Here is a 26983-nt window from a genome sequence, read left to right as displayed (position 1 = left end):
ATAATTTTTGTACACAAGTCTCTTTAGTAGGATAGATAATATTATCATTAATATAAGAAGAGTATTTTTTCCAATTCGCTAACTTTATATTTCGTTTTCTGGAAAATTTTAAAACGTCCTGATAGTTCAATTTCATTTTAATAAAGATATGGTCACTGCCTAAATTTTCACTTGTCACGCTCCAATCAAAATTAATTGCTATATTTGCTGCAGCAAAAGAAATATCTGGGGAGGAGCTCTGACAGTTATTGTTGATCCATTTAATTCTTGTAGATTGGTTATTATTGAGAGAAACATAGTTGAATTCTATCGCCGCATCATATATTTGCCTACCACGCGAGTTATTATTGGAGGACCATGTAGTATGATGTGCATTGAAATCGCCAGCAACTAAACAACTGTGTCGAAATAAGGAGAATATCGAATCCCAATCTGATTGAACAGTCCGTACCGCAGGGGGGCAATACACCAAAATTATATTTTTTAGACAACCACAGTTCATTAATTCAATACCTAATATTTCTATACCCTGATTCTGGTGAATGACATTACATACCTTAGCTTTGATGGAATTGTGTATCACTATAGCTATTCCGCCATATCCATCATTTCGGTCTTTTCGAAATATGTTGTACCCACTAATCCGCAACTGTAATTCTGTGTGTAACCATGTCTCTGAAATCAAGGCAATATGCACCTTATCTTGTAAAAGATAAAGCTCAAACTCTAATAATTTGGATCTCAAGCTCTGTGCATTCCACTGCATTATTGTCAAACAACACTGTTTTTGGACGTTATCCATTGTTACTCATGAACGTGACAATTCTGCTTAACAAACTTTCTTTTTTGAAATATATAACTAAACATCGTACACACTCTTCAAAAATCACACTACACACACTACTAAACTTTTCTATAAAACCTTTGTCTGATTTCAAAATGGCCTCCACTTTCTGTATTAATTTCGGTAAAATGTTTGTTGTAAAATTGTAATCAGACGTCTCCTTCAATTTGCTGTAATATCCCTGATTATCATTTTGTGTATATTCTGGAATTTCTATTTCCGATTCTGAAACTTCTACTAATTTCTTGTCGGCTTCTTTTTCTTTTGTTAACTTAGGTTTTCGTTTCTTTTTCTCGTTTATCTCACTTTGGGATCTATGCGATGTATCCTCTTTCCCAACTTTGTCGATTTTTTCAGAATCATTAGATGTTTCCATCTCTTCAGCGTGCACAATCGCATTTGTGATAAGTACATTTTTGTACGTTTGATTTTGAGTAACTACGTGATTGTACTTCCTATTTTGTTCTAGTTCTTCCGTTTCCGTGTCAGTTGTCTTCTTCTCCTCCAGATATATTACTAGCGCTTTTGATATGTGCAGTTTTTGCTACTCATTATACTCCTTATCTCTTTTCCTTTACGAACATTGGGCATCCCTTAAACAGAGCCATATGTGGACCTTTACAGTTAATACATTTAAAGGTATTAGTATCACAATTCTTATGTTTTTCTCCACATTTGGGGCATAAGATTTTATTCTCCGGGCAAGCTCGTATTAGGTGACCGAATTTCCAACAGCCAGAACACTGGCTTACTGGAAATGTGTACGGTTCCACTTTAAACCGACACCCGTATCCGAAGACATACGGGGGTAAAGTAGAACCTTTTATACCCAGTCGTACTGTCTCGCAGTCTACCCATTTGCCTTCTCCAGATAAACTTTTCAATCTTTTAAAAGAAACAATTTCTTGTTCACATTTTAAAACTTCCATAGCTTCTTTTTCATCAAAATCTAAGTCCACGTTCCGCACTATACCATATGAAATGGTTACCTCATTAGTCATGTGGCATTTGTAACCCATTGTCGTAAATTTCTCATGGTTCAACATTTTTCAGCATTTAACTTGTCTCCAAAATGTATGAATACTCGATATGGTCCTTTGTAGGCAATTTTAACAATATTCTGAAAGTTCTCAGCTTGAAGAAGTTTCGCCATTCGGAATTGTTTCGGCAATATCTCCTTAGAAGTCATACTTATCACATATTTTTCTGCAAAAGGAGTTTGTAAGACATCAGTGACCCTTCCTGGGGAGAGGATTCTTTGGAAAATCTTCTTGCAATTCGCTTACTCCTTCGTCTCACCTCCGTGAATTCATTTTCTCCAACCCCCGGAAGCACTATCATTATCGCTCGAATCATAAATTCGAAAGTCATCCTCCAATGCCTCCATGTAAACCCCCTCTGCGGGCACCTCACTGATGCCACAAACTGTAGGGTATTAAACTTTTTTTGTTGCCAACTAACCGCTAAAGAAGCGTGCGCTCGCCACGACGTTCGTTAACGAATAAGTTGCTTATAGTTCAAATTCGTTTATTCCTTAAAAATAATAATCTAGAATAAAATATCGTGAGAGTGGTACCTCTGAGCTAATTCATGTGTTACCCTTGTGCTAACCACGGGTCCTTGATGTATCCAAATGTGAACCCTGAGATACCGTTGGGACGCCTTGTGGAACCGTGATTAGACACGTGCACACCACAGATTCTAAATTGATAAAACAGCGCATTTGAGGGCGTCTTTATGTACTGTCCTTACAATAATAATGCTTTCAAAATAAGCAACATGGGTTGCTCACAGTTGTACGAATAAGAGAAAGTACGTTCTATTCTTACAGAATCAAAATCTACTTACGAGAATCAACGAGGCTGGCGCAGAGCGCGCGCCGCCTGTCAGTATGGCCGTGCTGGCGCAAATACAACGGTTCATCACATTTTTCGACTAGTACTCAGTGGAGTGAGCTGTGTCTTTACAACTTACCATATGCCACTCATTAAGAGTGAGCTTTAAGTTTGCCTGTATTCACGAGGAGTGAACATACTACTCGTGAAACCCATGTTCCATATCCAAAGCTATGTTGCTTACAAATAAATTGACTGAGGTGTACTGTGGAAGTAAACACCTTGGCAATGAGTTTCTGTTACAGAGAGAGCATGAACCAGCGATGCAGAGCACGCATCGCATTTCAGAATGGCCGTGTCGCCGCAGCACTGGTGAATTTCCGGAGCGATAGTGGCGCCATCTATTATTACATCGAGGAAGTATTAGAAAAGGAGGGAGGTCGACTGTTGCCAATATAAGGACCGGCCGAACGACGAGAGCTCAGTCTTGTACGAGTGTTGGTTGAGTCTGGTTGGAGTCTTGTACGAGTGTTGGTTGAGTCTGGTTGGAGTCTTGTACGACTCTAGTAGTAGTAGTCTTCAGCAGTCTTGTTTCACGCTCGAACCGAGCACATTGTGTATTCCGCTAGTGTTACTATGCAGTAAATTGTTATTGAAGTAAATAAGTGTTTCAATAACTGTCTGAATAAATATAGACCGGTGATACTTTACCGGTCACGTAAAAAAATAACCAAGTAAACAGTTTCACTCCGACATATATTATTATTCAAAAACAAGACATGACATTGTAACGTACATTGTTAATCTATTATATATATAAAATATCTTATATTATCAACATGTTAAAGGTATAAATTGAAAAAGAAAACATGTGTCATTTGTAAAATTTTCATTTATCTAGCTTCGTTAATCTCCTAAGAGGGCTGTGCTTGCGTCTGGGAATACATTTTTTTTCACGTAAATAAAAGAACTGTTCTAAACAAAAAGTAAACGAAATATCTTTTGGAATTACACACTACATACGTTATACCTTTGAACTGATTTCGTAAAGGGCAATACTGGAGTTTCTTGCCGGTTCTTCTTTGGTGGAAACTAGTTTCCAAACTGGTGTCGGAGTAAAAATTAGCGAGTATATAAATTAGGGGTTAAACGTAAAATTTGCATCAAAGCTCAATCAGGAGTTTTTGAAATGCGAACAAATGAATAAAATAATGATTTACTGCACTTAATAGTTTGAGCGTGATGGGTTATGAGAGAAATAACACAGGATTGAAATACTATCAGTAGATTTATTGAGAACAGTAATTACTTATTAGCGCAGCAATGACGAAACTACAACAGGTAGAAGTAGACTAAAGGATGTAGGTCATGCTTACATATATCAAGTGGCGCCAACAAGCGGCATAATGCAGTACTAAGATAGCTCACATAAATTGTTTGGTTTATACTTTATCTATATATATAAAAACGAATCCCTATTTCCCTTGGTCACGCCATCACGCGTGAATGGGTGGAACAATTTCGCTAATTGTTTTTTTGTTGTATTAATGATTGTCAGGAGAAGGTTCTTATGAAAGAAAAAATTAAGGAAGTAAGGAAGTTGAGCGGAACGTTAGAAAATTCAAGAAAAGTTAATTTCAGCGATTGACAGAATGCGCGCTGCAAATTCATAGTTAAGGCGGGACAACGTCTGTCGGGTCAACTAGTCTAACTATACAGTTTCAACAGAGCGTGCTGTGGCTAGAAGATTTTTTTTATGTAATAAGGAGCAAACGAGTATACAGTTCACCTGATGGTAAATGATCACCGCCCGCCATGAACATCTGCAATACTGCCGTGCTAAGCGCAAAAGTGGTATGTCAGGGAATATCAGCCCTGTATTATATACTTGCCCACTACTGAGCACGGGCCTCCTCTACTACTACAGAGAGGGATATTAGGCCTTAGTCCACCACGCTGGCCTAGTGCAGATTAGTAGACTTCACAAACCTTCGAAAATTCCTAATAGAGAATATCTCAGGTATGCAGGTTTCCTCACGATGTTTCCCGTCACCCTTAAAGCAAGCGATAGCTCACAAAGAATACACACATAATTTTTTAAAAAAGTCAGAGGTGTGTGCCTTTGGGATTTGAACCTGTGGACATTCGTCTCGGCAGTCTGTTCCACAACCAACTAGGTTATCGCCGCATAATGGGAAACCTAATTTCGAGCTAATCGAAGTTTTGTAAATATACTTTTGTATGTAAAACTGAGATAGAGAAACTCTTTTAAAGTTTTTTTTAGTAAGTTCTAAACAAGACTGTTAGATAAGTTCATTGGATGGGTATTTCTTTAAGCTACCTGAAGCCATCAAAATCAAGATTTTGATTTTTTTTCGAAATACTGCTTTTGAGTTTAGCACGGCAGAAAACCAGAAGGCATAGAGATGCGATGTTGAGTTCCGGTCTTGGAGCTGAATGAAGGTAAATACTGGTATAATATTTTATGCCCATTTTTTTTTATTTGTATTTTGTTTGTTCCATGAATAAATGATAATTTTTTTTTCCTGCCTAGCAGTTGCAAAGCGTTCATATAATCTGATTCCTACCTGCTTCCCTTTTAGATTTCGGGTGATACTACAATATATTTAATAAGTTAATTATAAATTTGGCTATCAACTAGGCTATGAACAAGAATAATAGATTAATTTCTTAATTAGGTACATAAATGATAATTTAATAATGACATCTATCGGCCTTCTAGCCATTGTTTGTTAACTTAATCGATATCGAATATCGATTAATTATGTTTAACAAAGTTTAAATAACAACGCTAGATGGCGCACCTTGTATATTTTTTACCAGAAATTTCATTGCGCAATTTAATGCGAGCGCGAGCGGTTACATGTCGTAGTATGTTTTTATACATAGATGGCAGCACTTTCTAAGACTTACTACTTCAGTATTCGTTGGAATTCTGCGATAGATATGGGCAAAGGGAACCTAAGACTGTTTGACTTAGGGGTGTAGCTACCGCTGAATCAGTCGTATGAGTGATTCGGGGCTCCTGAACTTTGGGGCCCCTCTTGGCCAATACCTACATTGAACTATGCAAGCGCCCAAAAGTTCGCGCTGTCCTGAAGGGCCCCTAACAAGTTTTAGATACAGGGCCCGTCTGAGGTAAGCTACGCTACTGGTTCGGCATCACGTTAATCGATTACCTACGTATTGTAGTCACTGTTTATGTCAATCAAACGTCATAATTTATGATGAACGAATAACGCTTGTTGTTATTTAAATTGTTAATATAAGTAATTTATGTAGACAAGTACACATAAACTGTTGGTCTTTTTGACGAATAAGATACCTATTTCTTTGAGGAAATTACGTTTACTACGTTATGTTTTGAGAAATCATTTATAAGTAGGTATTGTGATTATAATTTAAATGTTTTTGTGAATCATATAACAAATGAATGGTTATATTTATAGTTAATAAAAAGAGAATTATTATCTACGTATTATGTTTTGATTAATTAATGTTTAAATTACCTACACATAATAGGTACTTTAGTATGTATGTTAATGATTGTTGATCTAGCATTAACACTAATCCGCTGTCTTAATTTTTGTTTTCGGTCAAATTGTTTTGATTTGTGGTTGGTCTCTCATATGTGAGAGTTCGCCTGGGTAGGTCCCACTGCAATATCTATTTCTGCCGGTAAGCAGCAGCGTGTAGTCACTGTTGTATTCCGGTTTGATGGACATTGTAGCCAGTATAACTACTAGGACACAGTAAGACTTAACATCTTATGTTCCAGGATGGCGAGCGTGGTGGATTATCAAACAGTACTTTGTAATTCAAGGCGTTGGATGATGTTTCTACTGTTTATTGGCGGTCGTATCGCTTACCATCGGGCGAACGGCTAGCTCGTCTCGTCATTCAAAGGAATAAAAAAATGTTAACTGAGGTTACAATTGGTTGCCTCGGGTTCCCTTTGGACAATTTATCCACCGCCACTACTGCGAACATGGACTACGTAAACGCAATTTATTTTGACAATTGAAGGTTGATATAGAAAGTATGAAACTCAAACTAACCAGCCTTATGTTCGAAAAAAGGTTAAACTAGAATTTTTCGAAAATAAACGAAGGTTTGCGAATATGTTCAGTAGACGTACAAAATTATAAAATCAATAACTTACGTTGAACAAGGCCTTTATGTAGGCCGAAGTTCTCTTATGAATAATAGTGAGTTTAAAAGATTTACTTATCTTTTTTGTCAAAAAAGTAGCTGAACAAATTCAAAATTTCAAATGGCTTTTAAACCTGTATCCCTATCAAAAATCGTTTTTACTTCACTAAAATGTTTTTTACAAGGCTTACTTCATTTTAGATAAAGAAAAATTAATATTTCAATTAAAGTTAATTTGTAGAAGCATTTTGATGTTTTTAATTTGGGCATCTACTGGCACTGAAGTCTCCTACGGGCTGTCAGGGGACAAACCAGATGTTAATGGGGTTCACTATGTCTAAACATGCGGTATGCGAAAAAATTAGGTAAGTCAAATGTCCGCCCTGTGGAATGGGGGCGTTTGGAGAATATCACCACAGTATCCACGACTAATAGGGACCACGATGGGGGTCGTCGACGGGCAGCAGGGGGCTGTCCGCCTTAGTGCGTTTTGTGCTGCTTTGCACACATCGGTTGACACCCGGGATGGACGGCAGTGTGCAGTAGGCCTCATGCTGCCGTTGACTCCGAGAGCGTCCTACGATGCGCGGGGGCTTCTGAACCCCCCCCCCCCCCTGCCCCAGGAGACGGCCGCAAGGCGGCACCGCGCAGAGACGGCTGCAGACAAAGACTCAGACACTATACGTCCGAGAAAGCCCGCAGTCGTCCCTAATGCGCCGAAGAGGGCCACCGTGGAGTTTTATTTGGTATGCCGTACGTTGTATATAGGTTAGGGTCTCGGCCCGGCGGTTGCCCGAAGGTCGTCATCAAATCTGGGCGGCGCAACGTCATAAGGCACGGTGACCCCAACATAACCGCTCAGTCACCCTCCATGAAGGTTCGGCGGTAGTCATACGGCACACTCTCCACGAAAACAAAAAAAAAGTTAGTTAAATGTGAATTGAATCAAAAAACTTCAGCTTTCACAAGTCCCCCTCGCCGCCATTTTTTGTCACGATTGTCATATAACTGATAGTCCGCGCTGCGTCTATGTTTTGTTTTCGACTTAAGAAATCGCGGTAACTATGTTATTTTTAAGTCTAGAAAATTCAGTGCTACTAGAAATAAATAACTTATCGGGATAATGTTACACCTTGCCGGAGAAAATTATAAACTGTAATTTTTTTTGGTATGTCAAAGGACGAACAAAAAAACCATCGTCCATCCGCTGTTCATCGCATAATAAAATTAAGACTTATTAAGAAGTAATATAACAATATACTATTTAATATTTTTTTCCAAATAATATATTACTGATGAATATTTTGCGAAATAACAGGCGACAGAGATGCTCAGGGGTCCACCCCTGTTAATTCATGAATGTAATCCCGATGACATCAAGCAATTCTTTCACAGAGAAAAACAATTTAAAATAAGACGCCGCCTAGCAAATAATTATAAAAATTAATTGCTTCTTGCAAATTGTCAGACCGGATAATGTGCCGATATGTTTTGTAAGTTTAAAATAAATCTATTATCTGACTGACATACAATATATTACGTGACGTTTAACAATAAAATCAGTACCGATCTATTGTTTAACGGAACAACATGAAGGCCATTCCACTGTTTTACAGCTGTTGCGACAATGGTCGATATTTATATTTTTAATAGTCTATAATATATCCACTGATAGGGGAGTACCTAGTATGGCGGCGAGTGGGTTGAACTATCAATACTGAGAGGGTTGTGCAATCGTATGGAAATTTCAAATTAATTTATTTACCTATTTTGCGAGCATATATATAAACAAAAATAAAAAAAACACATGTATTTTTTCTTCGTATCATTTACTTCTATAGTTTATACCTTAAACCGATTTTGAAAAGAGCAACAACAGATTATCTTGCGCGTTCTTGTCTGATGAGAACTGCTTTCCGAACTAGTGGTAAAGCCATCGTTTTCATTTTTATATACTGTACAGATATGTTGTGATATTTGTAGAGGGAATGGTATATTGTCTACAAATTTTGCTGGATTTCTATCAGCGCCATGGCTATTTGGTTGAAGGTTAACTATCGCAATGATTGGCCAATTATTAAAAGAAACAATTACTATTCTGTTGACAGAATTTAGTCACTCGTTTTATATAAGATAAGTCAATCAAATGGCTCCTACGATGGTGAATGAACTGACTCCTAAGAAGTAAAGTAGTTTTTGCAAAGAAAAAATGGCAAGAATTTTTTGAGTTTGCTCTTTTTAAGAATTTGTTTAAAGATATACTTGGTTGTATAATATGATTATATTTAATTGCAAAATAAAAAAAACAATTTCTTTTTTTATTTTTGACAATTATCGTTCGCTTTAACATTGTGAGGAAACCTACATACCAGATAATTCTCTAAAAATACTTTCGAGGGTATGTGAGGTTTGGCAACCCGCACTAGAAGTGCATTATGCCTAGGGTATGTGAAGTCTGCCCGCACTAGGCCAGCGTGGTGGACTAATGTAAACCATACACGCTACGGTCTACCGGAGAGGTCATCTGCGCAGGTATCAATTGAAAGAATTGATTTTCGATTCTGCGCCGGTCGCCTGCACAGGCTTAAAAATCTGCACAGGTCTATTCTCACACACATTGCGGTCTATCGGCGCAGGCATACCTGCACCGATGGACCTTTCCGATGGACCGTAGCATGTATGGCAGCCATAAGGCCTAAACTCTCACAGTAGTAGATGAGACCGGAGTTTAGCAGTGGACATTATATAATACAGTGCTGATATTATTATACGCTTTACAAAGTAACTTGTAGTATAATTGGCGATGAACTGTTGAACCTACATCTAGTAATTATAGATTACGCTAAAGGAAATCTAGTCAGGCGGATGTCCTCGTAATGTGTGGTAATTAAGGAAAAACCAGCGGAGAATGCACGTGTATAAAGTCTTCAGAAATGGCGGTAATTACGTGTTTTTATGTCTTCGTAGTTCAAGATTTACTATTAGAGGTAACTAATGCACACGCTCACATCTTTTATATGTTTTTATAATGGTTTTAATTGACGACACGAGCTTGCCGATTGCCTGGCGGTAAGCGATACAACCGCCCATAAACAGTAGAGACAATATCCATCACCTTGAATTACAAAGTGTTGTTTGGTATTCCACTGCGCTCGCCATCCTGAGACATGAGATGTTAAGTCTTATTATGTCCAGTAGTTAGTCTCGTTTAGTTTTTTGTTAGTAGTTAGTTACTGCTTATCCTCGAAGGGGTAGGCAGAGCCACAACTGGTACACGCACTTTCCGCCGTATGTATTCAATCAAAATATATACATATGTATAAGTGTTCATGAATACTTCGCACTACAGCCAAGTATGGGGCACGGTCTTACTGAAAAAAAAACTGGTAACACTGCGAGTCGCATCCCTATTTCAGTACCCTTCGATCGGCGCCTGATGAGCGTCGGCTATTTATTATTACTTTTGTACATTTTTTTATAATAAAGAAAATAAATACATAACCAAGTTGCTAAGCTGATTTTTTTACAAACCCAAGATGCGCAGGTGCGACTTCAAAGAGCAGTAAGTATAATATTATATATATATATAGCGAAGCCCCGGGCCAAGTCTAATTTTTTCTTTTAATACAGACATGGCAAAGTGCCTCCACTGTACCTGTTAGGAAGTGAAGTACAGTCCAGATAGTGTCGACAAACGAGAGACTCACCAATCGACACTATTAGGCCGGCTTGTTTGCAATAACGTTCAGTAGTTTAATAGTAAGGTACGCAGAGACCTTGTTACAAGTTCGGGAGTCGTACCCGCTGAGCCGTGACAAATCGTAGTGTTATGATGCAACTAACCGCTTTCTCCAACGGCCTCTCGATGATTGTACTGCTCGCTGAAACATAATATACTACAACTATATGCGTGAGAGTTTTCAAAGATGATAGATATTACCGTAAAATTAATGCCATAAATTACTTATTAAAGCCGCATTTAGAGGCGTTAAGTGATTATTACCCATTTTTAAATTTCGAATATTTCTCCAGAAAGTCAACGAAATTTTAAAATCTTTTTTATTACATTTTTCTTGTATTTATTAAAAATATTAAGCGTTAATTCACTCTGGATGTAAACATAATTGAATAACAGAAAAGTTTTAGTAATTTAATTAAAATTAATTAAGTTTAATTTGATTGTGTAATATTAATTATAAATAAGTGAAGTTTCTGACTTGATAAAGGTCGAAGGAAAACGTTGGATGCAGGCCGTTTTGACAGGTTGCTTGGGAAATTGGCGGTAGGCCTCTGTTCAGGAGAGGACTTTATGAGCCTGAGAACGTTTCTGAGTGCGGCGGTACATATTATGTTATCTTAGTATAGAAAACTAAAACATTTTTATTTAATTATATGGCTAGGCATTGATCGTCGCTCCACAAATATGAAAACTCTTGCTAATATAAATGTCCTTCTGTGTATTTCCAAGATAGAAAGACTATATCCGTGTGCCAAATTTCATCCGAATCCGTTCAGCAGTTTCTGGATTTACTTCTAACAAACACCCAACCGTATTTAGAAACGTTCACATTTATAATGTTCATATGATTTCTAATAACGCAACGTCAAAATGAACCTGTATAGTACAGTAAAATAATATCTAGTGATTTAATGAATATCAAATATATTATAATAAAATTATGAATATCATTTTATTAGAACGTACTGTACTGGTGGTAGGTTTCTCAAATGTAAGTCTCCGCTTGGTTAGGTACCACCGCAATGTCTATTTCTGCCGCCAAGCAACAGTGTCTAGTCATTGTTGTGTTTGAAGGACATTGTAGCCAGTGTAACTACTGAACATAATATGACGTAACATCTCATGTCTCAGAATGCCGAGCGCAGTGGAATACCAAACAATACTTTGTAATTCAAGGTGTTGGATGGTGTTTCTGCTGTTTATGGGCGGTCATATCGCTTACCATCAGGCGAATGACAAGCACGTCTCGTCATTTAAAAAATATAAAAAAACATAGGTTATCCTTAATCATCTCTATTCTTGTTTTAACGCTGGTATACAATTGAATTTTTATGGCCGGTGAAGATCAATTTAACATGATGTGACCTACTTGCTTCACTTATTTCTATGCTATAAAAAAAAAAAACTTGGTTCCTTACTGGTAAGCGACCAAAACCGCGAGCAATATTAGGAAAATATAATACTACGTAGTTGAGGTATTAAACACGCATAATTACCTAAACTAAGCATCATGAAATCAATAGTGCATAAAACTAAAACACGCAAGCACTGCGTTTAGGCATTTGTATAAATATATCTTACCCACACACGTACAAACACACTCACGCCTGTTAGTCTCCAAAGGGTAGATATAGGCGTAATAGTGCACTAACTTTTCCCCGTGCATATTTCATCCCATGCTGTGATGGAGGCGGGCCTATCACCATATCGGACAGAAATTCCAGTCTTCGGGCTTATACTGAGCAGAAGAACCCAAATATCACTTTGTCTACCGCGGATTCGAACCCAGGACCTCAGAGCGCTGCCGTACCGCACATGCAGTACATCTACGCCACTAAGGCAGTCTATTATATATGAGCAACACATACATATATACATTTTTTTTGTTTGCACTCCTCTATGTGAACTTGTCTATATGATCATGTTTGTCAGTAAAACTACAGAAATTAATTACAAATAATATTATTCTCTTATATGTTTTAAAAAAGCGACGATAGACTAGTTGGTTGTAGAACGGACTGCCGAGACGAATGTCTGCAGGTTCGAAATCCAAGGGCACACACCTCTGACTTTTATAAATGTGTGTATTCTTTGCGAATTTATCGTTCGCTTTAACGGTGAAGAAAAACATCGTGAGGAAACCTGCACATCTGAGAAGTTCTCTTTAGGAATTTCGAAGGTGTGTGAAGTCTACCAACCCGCACCAGGCCAGCGTGGTGGACTAAAGCCTAATCCCTCTCAGTAGTAGAGGAGGCCCGTGCTCAGCAGTGTCAAGTATATAATACAGGGCTGATATTATTATTATATGTTTTAAAACTTTTTGTTCGTAGAAACATACAATTTTGAGATTATTTGACACTAATTTATACACCAGGAAATCTATTATAAAATTTACAAAAAAAAAACAGCTTGTTTTTATTACATTTCTTGTCTAATATGAATAAGATTTTATGATATGTTAATAACCCATGTATGAGTGTTGCCGATCGAACACTGAGCACGAAGCTAAGATGCCTTCCTACAATTTTTAATGCTTATAAAAACAAAAACAATATGGAACGACATATTTGAGCGACAAGTCTATCGCAAGAATGTGTTATTTTTAAACTTTATATTACCGTTCATAATACTACCCACCTAACCGAATTTCGGCCACGGCGGCCACACTCAACAGAGATCAGCCAGGTACACAGGAGATATTATAGTGCACATTTGTGTGCGCCATACACAGGTGCACTCTCTGTTCCTTCACTATCATAGTCCGGTAAGACGGCAATCCGACATGATCGAAGAGAGATCAGGCGCAGTACCAACGGCTTTGCGTGTTTTCCGAGGTATGAGGATATCACACCGCCAACTTGACTCTGAGCTGCGACTGAATAATTTTTAAGATGGAAAAACCAAGTCAAAATTAAATTGGCCCGACTCGGAATTCGAACCCAGGACCTCAGCGTGGTAGTTGTACTCGTACCATGTACATTGTCCAATCACAACTACACCACCGAAGTAGTCCTCCATTTTAGTGTTAAAAATTGTCGAAAATCATCTTGATTACAGCGCTTGATTTAGCAGTGGCGATAGGGTCTATGTAACCCGATTCCTGCCGGTTTCGCTTTTTATACAATTTAAGTTTTTTTTATAGCTTTGAATATCGAGACGAGCCCACCGTTCGCCTAGTGGTAGGCGATAAGACCCATAGACAGCAGAAACACCATCCAACACGTTGAACTACAAAGTATTGTTTGATATTCCACTGCACACGGCATCCTGAGACATGACATGTCAAGTCTCACTATATCCAGTAGTTACACTGGCCCTACTGGAAGCGGTCCGCATCCAGCGACCTTCTGCGAATATTATGAGGTCGTTTGTCCGTCTCGTGGGACGTCTGACGCTGCATATTATCGGGTTCCTACTGAGCAGAGAAACCCAATCACACTTGCTCGCAAACGTTATTATTAAATGCTATAATTAAAATTTTATTTTCATGTTAACACCGTCAGTTATGGTCCAGCGAGCTGCCTGAGAAATAAAACTGGATTCTGTTTCCACCAAAACAAAATATTTATTCCTTTTGCAATTATTTATTTCTGTTATTTTTTAAAGCGTACAAATATGACGTATGTTTATCCGTCGCTAGTCGACATAATTATGCCGGCCTATCTGTTACCCGATATACACAGGCTGATATGCGAAAGCGACGCGTGCGCTATGGCGGTTTTTAAACCCTATGTTCTTATACATTCCTTCCTAACTCACCGTGGTGGTGTAGTTGTATCTGTGTGTAGAGCCACAAGATCTGTGGTTCGGAACCGGGTTGGGTAGTATTTCATTGCTCCATATCAGTCCAGGGTTTGGAGTTCTATCCATGGCAATATACACCCCCCTACGTACGTGAGGTCTTACAGACCTGATATTTTTTATATTTTTGTCCTTTCATTTGGGTGAATTAGCGACCTTTGTCTACCTCTAGGTATAACAGCGTGATACCTAATATTTATTTTTGATTTAGCCGAGTCATGGACTTTGCACATAAATTAATTATATTTGCACCATGTTTGTTCGATTTTTATAACCTTTAAGATAATTAGATTTCATGATAATTGTGTCAAATCCGTCAAGCAGTTTTGTGACGTAGGCACCTATTGACAGATGTTATTATTTTACATCATGACTATATATTATATAAAAATAAATGTGTGTGTCCCCTGTAGACTCTAAAATCTAGTAATTGTAATGAAATTTTCAAATAATCGTCTGATTAGTCCAGCAAGTGATCCTGTGAAGTTTGTTGGCAATCGAACCAACAAAACACCTTGCAGGAGCTATCCATAATTATGCAATAAGAGAGAGAGGAGTCAACGGACTGTGACAAGGATGCATAGGTTTCGTGACGTCACATATCATAATGTTCAGTATAAAAACACAGAATGTGAATTGTAAGAAAATATATTATATCTTTGGCTATACATTAAAGTATACGAAAAGTGCAAAACATGTGACGTCACAGCGAGGAAGTTCACGCAAATGTGACCACGTGTGGCAAGAACGGGTGGCGTTAAAAAATATGTAATTCGTGTGACGTCATTAATGGCTAGCCCCCAATAGATAAATAGTGATACCCTTGCGAAGTCGGGAATTCCATAATCTATATCTATATCTATCTATCTATCATCTATATCTATACTTATAATAAATCTGTAGAGAGGTCAATTCTGTACATGAAATATATTTCCAAAATAACTATCAGGGGGTGATTAGGGATCGATACTGATGCCAAAAATGCAATTAGTAAAATTTTTGTCTGTCTGTCTGTCTGTCTGTATAACCGTTATAGAAACAAAAAACTACTCGACGGATTTTAACGAAACTTGGTACAATTATTTGTCATACTCCTGTGCTGGTTATAGTATACTTTTCATCACGCTACAATTAATAGGAGCAGAGCAGTGAAGGGAAATGTTGGGAAAACGGGAGAAGTTACTCCATTTTTAAGCTTCCGTCGCGTGTGCAACCTTAATGGTTAAAGCTACGCAGAAATCATGTATGACGGAAATGTTCTTCTTAAAATTATGTACAAAATATCCCACGACAGCATATGTCTATCTTTTATGGTTGACTCACAATAACACGTGTAACTCCCGATAGCTTAGCAGTTCGAAGCTTTCTCATTATATTTGTCTACTCTTACGTTTATAACACTCTCAGTCATCCCTAATTAAAATAGTTAACATTATTAAATATTCCATAAAAAAGAATCATAGAAATCGGTATAGAAACACCAAAGTTATACATGACATACGCTAATAATAAGCCATCACGCGTGAATACTGAATCATGCTATAAGCTTCCTTCGATTTCACCAGGATCCCATCATCAGACCCTGACCGGACAATCGGACCACCTGCATAACACCATACATTAAAAAAACATCCCGACAAATTGAGCACCTCCTCCATTTTTGAAGTCCGAAATCCACGCGGGCGAAGCTGCGAGCGGAAGCTAGTATTTAATAAAATAGACTCGTTGTTTTCGCTGCTACGTTCGCGTAAATTTATTTTGTTAGAATAAAAGTCCTACGCCTGGAAAAACTAAAAGTCCTTTGCGGGATAAATTGAAGACCTTATTATAAACCAGGACAAGCTATCCGTGTGCCACCCATCCAAATCTGTTAAGCTGTTCTTCCTTTACTTGTAGCAACCACCTAGATATAACAAACTTTGTATAAAATAAGCCCCTTTGATGATAATAATTACTTCCTAACAAATTCGGCCACGGCGGCCAATCTCAACGGAGATCAGCGACGCAAGAGATATTATAGTGCACAAGTGTGTGCGCAGTACACAGGTGCACTCTCTGTTCCTTCAAGACCCTTTATATATTTCTTCGGGTTAAAAAAGTAGCGCATGTCCTTCCCAGGGTCTCAAATTATCTCCATACCAAATTTCATCAAGATCCGTTTGTTTTTTATCGCGTTCAGACAGACGCGATGGGAAATGTTTTATAATATATAAGGATAAGATCTCTGGTATTTAAAGTTGCATACCTCGGTTCCGCAAATAACACTTTCATATTGTTCTGGAACCTTCATTTATAATAAAACCATTCACACGGCATTGACATTTTATTATTTCCTCCATTTTTATGTTCAGACACGCGCCATGCATACATATTTATAATCGATATTAACAAGAGTGTAGAAAGTAAGAACCACTGAACGGATTCGGATGAAATTTGGTATACAAAGACCATATTTTGGATTTAATATAAAACAACATCCAACACGCTTTTAGCCCCGAAGGGCTAAGCAGAGTTGCAATTATGGCAACATATTTGTCATTTGTGTTCCGTCCCGTGATGTGATCGGAAGCCTATCGCCATATCAAGTACAAATTCCAGATTCCGGGCTGATATTGATAAGAAAAACCTAATATCACATTGACCGATCCGGAATTCGAACCCAAGCAATATAATTCTGCCACCGACGCTCTTAATCAACAATAAATAACCACAGATCGTTGAACTCTCCTCTCCGATGACCTCCAGAACGTAAATATTATTTTCAAAACTGGTTTCGGCCAAATTCAATACACTATTTTGATTAAGAACTTAATTGGTTTTATTTATTAGGTATACGGAAGGGATGACATCATGCACACATCACGCTTTTAACCCCGAAGGGGGAAGCAGAGGTGCAACAAGGTTAGGTGATAGAGGGCGTATTATAGCATCGGACATAAATTCCAAACTCTAGGCCGATACTAAGCAGAAAAAAACAATATCACTTTGCCCAACTCGGGATTCGAACCCAGGATCTCAACAGTGGTGGTCACCGTTACAGTCTGACTTGAGTCGAGTTATTTATTTACATTATAATAAAAACAGTGTATATTTTTAATTTGTTTTAATTGGAAATTTACAATAACTACGTATTACCTGGCGTACGGTCAGCCTCTCACATCATGGGACAAAACACAGGGCAAAAAGTAGGTATCCTGGTAGAGCCTCTGCCTACTCTTTCAAAATAAAGGCGTGATGTGTGTTTTTGTACATATGGGTCATTTTGACATTGCGTTATTAAATGAAACCACGTACTCGTTTTCACCTTTGCTGGCATTGTGCCAAAAATCATCCTTTGATAACGAATATTTTTACCAAAAATCCTGGTTTTAGTTTTCAGATTTTTTATCATTTTGTAGTTTAATGAAAATATGGCGTGTGCGTGAGTGTATTTCTGACTGATAGTATGATGTTAGCGCTAGGACGAATTTTCTTAGAGTAGTAGTAGTGGCATTTCTGCGCATAAAATTAAAATTACTTTTTATTAATATGTATTTTGTTCGAAACTTTTTCAATATACATCTACAGCTCAAGTAACTTATTAAAAAGTATTATTTCCAAGTACAAAGTATGTGGTTTTATTCTGTAACGCAATTTCAAAATGATTATGTATAATCTTATAGATAAAAATAAGTTAGAGGTACTCAGAAAAAGCAATTAGCACTTCAAGACTAAGCAGTATCAACTACTTACCCGCATGGTAAAACGTGTACTTAGTCATAGACTTTAATCATAACTCAAATAATGTTACTTTATGTTATGTTAAAATGAACGCGTAGTGATTCTCATCGAAATGATGCATTATTTTCATCATGGAAATAGTTGTCGCCTAGCGACGTGGAATTAATACTAAGTTACAACAGAAACGACACTTCTTGTAATCTGTTTAGAAAGATCTGTCGTCTCAATTATGAGCAATCTAAGGATTATAATAATTCACTTTTCAGTAGCATCTCAAGTAAACATTTGCCCCCTTATTCATAGACGTTATTTAAGGACGGAGCATTGCTGCAAAGAAAGCCGGGAACAACACCTAGTACATAATCTTTGTATGTTTGCGTCTTGTGATGTCTATTGTAATAGTGGCGAAGGGTGATATTTTTCAAAACGTAACCATAGGTAAAAAAATTGCTTTAGTTAACATATCGCGGCCAAATTAACAGAGCACAAAAACTAAGACAAACGTAAACCTAAAAGGGAAGCAGGTAAGAATCGATTTGTATAGACACTTCTCCACTGTATTGTAATACTTTATTTTTTTTACCTATACTTAAATAAATTCGTTGACTTGTTCTTGTAAAATGAGTCATCACAGCCTAGTAGTGCGGTGTAGGAAAGTAGCTGTCGCGAATGGTCTTTTTTTTAATTAAAAAATAATTTTATTAAACACAAAATATCTATACGTAATATGCAAAGTGCGAATTTTACAGTAATGTACGAAATTAATAAGTATTGATAACGGTCCCCACACTATGTAAGCCTGTATTTTGTATCTAAAATATCTTTAATGTGGATAATATAAAGGTTTTTCCACATGTGTTAATTTATTACTACGTCGATGTCGATCTTAAGCTGTTATTATGAGATGCAAATCAGTATCGCTCTTAAGTACGACGTCAGCTGAGACGCTATCAAATTATTAGCATCGTTAGGTCATCACTATTTACCACACAGATATCAACATCTTGAGTCGCAGCATATGACGGATTTTGACAGCAGTTTTAAAGCTCTTAGATGACAACTTAAACTTTGTTTATTAAATAGTTCAATATTCTCAATTTGCAACTGGCATAATGTACAGCAATTGCCATTATAAAAATAAAAATGAAATAGTTCAATACATTGATTAATATCTACTAGAGATGTTACTCAAAGGTGACATTGGTTTATTAATAGGGACCTTAGTAATATACGTGCAGAAGTTGATAAAGATGTTGAAAGTTAGAAACAAACACAAAAACACCCCAACGAGTTTGGATAAACATTACAATTAAAATATTACTTCCGTGTCATTCTTTTTAAAAGTTGTATTAATATTTTTTATAAACATATTTATGAGAAAATATTTGAAAGTCTCATTTTATATACCATAATATTTAATATATATAGTGTGAAAAAGCTTTTACCGCGATATTTTAACCTTTGTTTAATACTGGAATTATTAATCATGATAACTTCTACTTACCATAAAATATAACTAGTCCAATTTCCAGTGAAGGACTTAAATTACCCACCTCATTGTCAACATAATAATCAATAAACAGTAACAAAGCAATTATACTGCCTGGAGCTCCACATAAGTCACATAAGTCACACAAGTCACAACACCTTATATTTTTAACCATAATATTTTAGTAATGAAACCACATTCCTAAGAAGAACTATATTTAAGTAAATATTCATTAATCTTCGGAAATATCATCTCGCCGGTGTACTGGCTATAGGTCACGTCTAGGTGGTTCCACCGAGGGTCCTTCACCACCACTGCTTCTAGAACATTCGGCAGCCTGGCCAGCAACCACTCTACGTCTTTTGTGTCCACTAGGCCGTCGTTCCTGCCGTAAATAGCGACCACTGGAACAGTAACTGCAGTCAGATTGTAGTCCGGAGGGAAGGCAGTACCATACAGTGCAAGATTCCGCTCTTTTCCATAGTCGAATTTTCCATATCTGTCAGTGTTCATCACTTGCCCGTACCACGCCATGTTGTGCAACGAAGTTCCAGCAGGAAAATGGCCAAATAGTGTCCTTGTCGTCTCATTCGTCACAGACCCTGGATGTAGAGAATCGACAGAGTCAAACATGTTCATTCCGGTCGCGCACAATTTGTCAGTTATATGATTTAGCTGGCAGAAGAATGCTACAAACTCCTGGCTTAGAGAGCCTTTTGAGAACAATTCCACGACACCAGTTGAGGTTAAAAACCATTCCATTTTCATTAAAGTCGTTGTTAATAGTTTGTATAACCGAGAACTGGTGTTTAACTGTCTCGCAGCAGGCGCTAGGCCGATCATTACTTGGGCCTTATTGCAATAGTCCGGCCTTTCGGAACACATGATGATGTAGGCACCAGCTCCTTGCGAGTAGCCGATGTAGTTGAGCTTACTGGTGGCAGTCTGCTGCAGAACATAGTCGACCATAGCGGGCACGTCATAACGTCCAATTTCGTCGACGCAGAAGTTCCAAAAAGCAGTATCTTCTGGCTGCAGGCGGGTGTGGGCTCGGGAGTAGTAGTTCCCTCGTACATTACCAAGCCAGAGATCATGGCCCGCGTCCGCCAGGAGGTAAGCGAGACCAGCAGCTGGCCCCGCGTCTGCGAATGAGTCAGCACTCTGTAATAATCCATGCATAAGCAAAGTCGGCGTGCCTCTCTCCTTCCCTGGAGCTCTCATACGAAACACCGTAAGCAGGTATCCATCCTCAGTCTCCACTATATGCTCTTCTGACTCGTACCCGTACGCATTTGCCAATTCCGTGAAGTTCATTAAGGATTTCTGCGGGTATCCGAGGGACAACTTTGTTTCCTTCTGGATGGGTAGCTGCTGGTACCTCAGCGCCAACCATATCACCAGCGAGGAGACCATCATCGTCTTATACACATTGAACCGTTTGTACGCCATAGTAATATCACAAGTCACTTATATAAAAAAGTTTTCAATATCAAGGTTGTATTAATTTTTTGTAACACGACTAGTTTCGATGGAGTTTTGTAGTGAGTGCGTCGATATTCATTATTACAATTGTTCCGACGAGTCGACTGGCACGCGGTTGTGGACCTTCTGACCGGGCCGCACGGTTACTTATTAACAATGCAAATAGTGCGTAACGTTACACGAAGTATTGCTGGACTTGTTTCCGTCAATATACCGATTTGTGTTATTGGAGATAATATTGACATTGGTACTAAAGGTAGAATGAATGAAATATGTTTAACAACAAACTGACTTGTAATAATTTATGTTAATTAATGTACAGCTACGTTATAAATATGCTATTATATAGCTAGTTTGTTATGCAGGTTGAATACAGATAATAATTTTTGACTTTATTATTTGAAATAATAGCTTTTAATTATCACGTTTATTAGGCTTCGAAGTATTTCCGCGTCTAAACTGATAAATGATAAACTTAATAAATTTTGGAAAAAAATAAAATAAGCATGTTGTTATGTACAGTCACCCGCATAAATAGCTGAACAAATTGGAATTGTTTATTTCTTGTATAACATATATAGATTAGAATCAAATAAAAATATTGTAAAACGCTCTTTTTACAGTAAACATTATATTAGCAAAATAATTACAGAATACAATTTCAGACATTCTTTTGACAACGTCCAACCAGACAGAATAATAATCGAATAGTCGCCGCGTGACATATCTTCTCTTCTGCCAGCCTGCCCGCGCAGCCGAATACTTCCGGAAACGCCCGATGTGATCGGCTAGGATAGCGGCGCGTAACAATATATCTTGAATAAGTAAATACATTGAGACAATATTTCCCAAACTGTTGTCGCTGGATTGTTTGTGAACAACTCAAACTCAAATTTTCTTCATTCAAATACTCTTTTACAAGTTCTTTTGAATCGACATGAATGTACCATTGCTAAGGAATGTACTTGCTGTAAACAAGGAGCAACAAAAGGAAGTCCCTCAGCCAAGAAGTGAGTCCAGAGTTTTGAAGTTTTTGCCAGATAGGTCCAGTAATCTTTAGAAATCACTACATTAAGATATATTTGTATTGGCTGAACTGTGTACAACTAGTGGCGAATCGCGATGCAAACACATTAGTAAAGTCAACACATTATACAAACTATTTGATGTAGAGTTCATTGACCTCTTAAATCATTTTCACAGTTCATATGTTATCAGAATGTATCGTGATTACGTAACAAACGCATACAAGATCAGGGACAGGGAAATATATGAAATGTTAGTAAAATGCTTAGAAATTTTGAACGTTGAGCTAAATGAATTAAGGTGGAATTTTACACACAGAATAAAAACCATTTTATTGTTCAATATTGTTATTAGCAATAGCCTAGTTGGGTGTGGAACGGACTGCCGAGATGAATGTCCGCAGGTTCAAATCTCAAGGGCACACACTCTTTCACTTTTATAAACTTATGTGTGTATTTCTTGTGAATTCTCGCTTGCTTGAACGGTGAAGGAAAACATCGTGCGGAAACTTGCATACCTGAGCAGTTCCCTATATGAATTTTGAGGGTGTGTGAAGTCTACCAATCCGCACTAGGCCAGCGTGGACTTAGGACTAATCCCACTCAGTAGTAGAGGAAGCCCGTGCCCAGCAGTGGGATAGTATATATACAGGGTTGATATTACATATAAAGATTTTGTTACCTTGTTAGAATTATACATGATCATACATTATATCTTATAGTTATAAATAGTAACCGACATATTATATATAAAGGTTACCTTGTTAGAATTATACATGGTCATGTATAATATCTTATAGTTATAAATAGTTGTTAAACATATCTATATTGAATACGTATGAGAGATACACTCACGGCCGGACCTTGCTCTTGGACCCTTCGCGTAAACAGTAAACAAGACATTGAATCGAGTCGACCTCCTCGAATTTGAATACTAGTACTCGTTTGTGGCTTTGTTTCTTATTATTTAAGTATGAAAATCTATAGATTTTGAAATAAAACTCTTTTGCTGATTTTTTCGCGGCTTATATAATTTTCTTTCGACGTCACGGGTCACGGGACGGGCTAAGGTGTTGGTCATTCGAAAAGTCGAAGTTACATCTGCCTAATTTTACAATAATATGTACATTTATAATTTTTTTGTTTAGTTGTTGACATTCCGATTTACGAAAATGAGCTCACAGTATTTTGAACTATATAAATATAGCTAATATTCGCGTAAACATATGAAATCATTATGCAGACTATAGATTTATATAGCATTTGCCAGAGTGTCTCCTGAGAATATAAAGACCTCAGTTGCATTATTAACTGTGGCAACATTTTATGTAAGTTACTATGATATGATTCCCTGTTCATTGAACCTCACAGTTATTAGAGCAGATGTCAGGCAGGTGGTTCGTAAGCACTAAGGTTAATTCTGTAAACTGTATGGAAAATATGTTACACTGACCCCACTTTAAAGTGGGTGGAAGAAAACTAAATAAGAATTTACAGCACGTAACAAAATTACAATATAAAAGGTCAGTAATAAAGACGAGTCGGTAATGATCTCATGGCTCATATCCATAATAGGAACTTATAAGTAAATAGCCTTTTGCCATAAAGGATCATAATGAATCACCACTGAGAGCAAACAAAGTTCCCTCGCCCCATCTCGCTTGGAGTTGCTGTAATGTATATTGCTATGATCTGTTATCCCGTAGAATAGTGGCAACTATACAAAATAAATACTACAGACTAAAAAAGTGTATGAATTAAACGTACCATGCCGTGTCGGTGGTAGAATATTCGCATTCGGCACAGCGACTATGGTACACAAGATGTAAAAACCCGCCATAGTGGCCCACGTAAGTGTGTCGCGTTCTGGGATCACCCAGTAAATATCTGGTTCCAACAAGCCAACATAATTGTGGCGACTGTTAAGAGGTGATAATATTTCGGCAATAGACATTCTGTTGCACCCCGTTTCACTTATTATCAGACGAAGTGGGGCCACTTTGTATAAAAAAATTCAAAATAAACACGCTACAGACTAAAAAAGTGTATAAATTTAACTATGCCGTGCTGGTGGTAGGATACTTGTATCTGACCGGGTAGCTACCGTACACAAGCTGTAAAATCCGATATATTGGTCCACGCGAGTCGTGTTCCGGGATCAGTCTGTGTTTATCGAGTTTCATACAGGCCGTCATAATTGTCTGACAGGCGAAGGAGGTCTTTCAGGTCGACACTGCATCTGGACCTTCTACTTAACATAGTTAACAACCATCAAATGTAATTGTTCAAATAGGTTTAAGGAAGACAATCTAGTCTTAATGTAATTTAGTGCTTGTATTGTTAATAAGGACTAAAAAAAAATTAAAAAATCTGGTAGCCCTCATTCCTCTGGGGTATGATTTATGAAAAAGGCAACCCAGGTCATCTGCGATGTCTATAAAAATTATGTATATGACCTCAACCTGCCACTGAACTTGACTGCGTGTTTGAACATAATTAGCGAATTATGATGACACGCCGCCATATTGAACCGCCATTTTTATTTCATTCCATACGACTGTCGCGGCTACACCACACCTGTGAGTAATATCTGTTTAATATTAAAACGGGTTGTTTTTGTATTAGGTAAAATACGCCATAATTCAAAATTGCATGTAAAATAAAAGAGTGTTAAGCATTGACGTATATTCTATAGACACGAACGTCCATATAAACTATTTGTTCAAAATCTGAACTAAAATAGCAACCAAAACGTCACTGTTATAACCTATTTATTCACTTGAACAACAAATAATTTTGCTTATTTGACTAATATTTTTTTATTCTAATCCAGGTTTACACTTACACTCGAGTTCTTATATTATAAACGCCACTCCGTACACAACCATAAGCTGTCAATATTAACACCATACTAAGGCAGTTGTATGGATTGCAGTTCAATTCAGTTAAACAAAGTGAATGTTCGGAACGCCAAATCTAGTACGTAGTACATATATATCAATTGTTCTAAGATTATATAGATCAGACATTGGGAAGAGAGTCGTGCAAACATTTTCGCGCGCTTGCGATGGTTATTCAAACTACCGTGATATTGCAAAATACCAGTGTAAAATACTTTATATTTTTACCATATTATGATTTACACATTTTAAATGCTCATACTAGTATATTTTCTGTAAATATGTTTTGTATTAATATGTAAGGACGCTGTGAGATCTTCTTACAGACATTTCAAATAAGACAACGACTTATTACCAATTGGTAATAACTTTTATAGCACTTTGGTCCTGATGTCCAGTCTATAAGTAACTATACTGTGTTATATCTTTGAAAAGAGTTCGTAAATAACTATTATATTTAGTCGTTTTGTATTATAAAATATGTTTATTTGTATTAGAAAATAATTGAAAAACACCACAACTTGTGCTACAGTTTTAAAATACGTTTTCATGAAACATTCAATAACTTGTATAATGAAATATCAATTTATAAAACTGTAATGACGATACTGTTTGTGTCATATTATGCTTAGTTTACTAGTAACTGATTCCTTATGTTTACGCGAATGTAAGATATTAAAATAAAACTATTTTTCACATTTTATCGCAATTTTTATATTCAATTTTTTTCGGTTTTTACATTATAATTATTTTCGTGGTCACGAAGGCCGCAAAATCTGAAACGTCGTGAGAAAATTATAATAATATAAAACCACGATAAAATTCGAAGTTTTATTTTAATTACTAGTCACTTCTTCCAGCAAGAACTTCCAGATACGTTTACACTAGCGACAATATTTCAATAGTTCTTCACTGCGTTAACTTCTGCAAGCTTTAAAATCTGCAGAAGTCGGTATACCGTATTTATATATTATAAATTTCTACAAATTTTCTTAATGGTGTAAACCTTGCTTTCTACCGAATAATGACAGGTGTAGTTATATTTATGGTAGTATAATTGCCGGTTAACGACTGAACAACATTAGAAAAACACCCACATTTACTTAGTGTTAAATATTAATTAAAACCCATGTTATATTATGATATTATAATACCCATTGGCTACAAATATTTGTATAAATTAATATTTAAAAAATCACAAATATGTATTCATACGATAACCTAGTTAGACTGCTGAGATAAGGTTTAGTACCAAGACACGCGTCTAAAGTTTCGAAATTACGTTGAAGGAAAACATCGTGAGGAAACCTAAACGGATTAGAATTCTCTATAAGAATTTCTAAGGTGTGTGAGTCTTCACAGACAGCATTAGGTTATTAGACAGCCAACCCGCATTAGAGCAGCACTGTGAACTAAAGCCTGAACCTTCTCAGTGGTAGAGGCGGCCCGTACCTAGCAGTGGGCATTATAATATATAATATGGGGCTAACATTACTATTATTAATATTCGTCTTAAAAACATAAACGAAAACGCAAACTCACAATGAAGGTAACAACAAACCAGCTGACACACAACCGCCATTTTGAAAACGATTGAAAAAATTCACACTCGGACAAAAATATGTAGCTGCGTTAGCGTTAAATAAACTATAATTAGTTATATTTCCTGCTCAAAATACTACGGTCGTTGGTATTAAACGTGAAAAAAAAATCGCTGGTGTTAGGATAAAATATATGACAGCCTCGGTGGCGTAGTTGTAAGTGTACACGGTACAAGTACGACTGCCGCACTGAGGTCCTGGGTTCGAATCCCGGGTCGGGCCAAAAATAATTGTGACTGGGTTTTTCCATCCTAAAAATTACTCAGTCGCAGCTCGGAGTCAGGAAGTTGGTGGTGTGATACCCCCATGCTTCGGAAAGCACGCAAAGCCGTTGGTCCTGCGCCTGATCTCACTCCGGTCATATCGGATTGCCG

The 26983-nt window shown here is 37.2% G+C and overlaps 2 protein-coding genes across 2 annotated transcripts in view; one reads left to right on the top strand and one right to left on the bottom strand.

Annotated features, from left to right (window-relative positions):
* LOC115456055 overlaps positions 1–26983 on the top strand; it is a 232470-nt gene that overhangs the window by 124244 nt on the left and 81243 nt on the right. The window lies entirely within an intron of this gene.
* On the bottom strand, positions 19689–21250 carry LOC115456047 (lipase 1-like). Its single transcript, XM_030184904.2, has one exon. The coding sequence runs from the start codon at positions 21048–21050 to the stop codon at positions 19803–19805; it is 1248 nt and encodes a 415-aa protein (XP_030040764.1). The 5' UTR covers positions 21051–21250; the 3' UTR covers positions 19689–19802.

The sequence above is a fragment of the Manduca sexta genome, chromosome 4, assembly GCF_014839805.1.
Source record: "Manduca sexta isolate Smith_Timp_Sample1 chromosome 4, JHU_Msex_v1.0, whole genome shotgun sequence".
In the NCBI taxonomy this organism is placed as follows: Eukaryota; Metazoa; Arthropoda; class Insecta; order Lepidoptera; family Sphingidae; genus Manduca; species Manduca sexta.
Note: the sequence above shows the minus strand (reverse complement) of the source record. Positions and strands in the feature narration are given on the sequence as shown.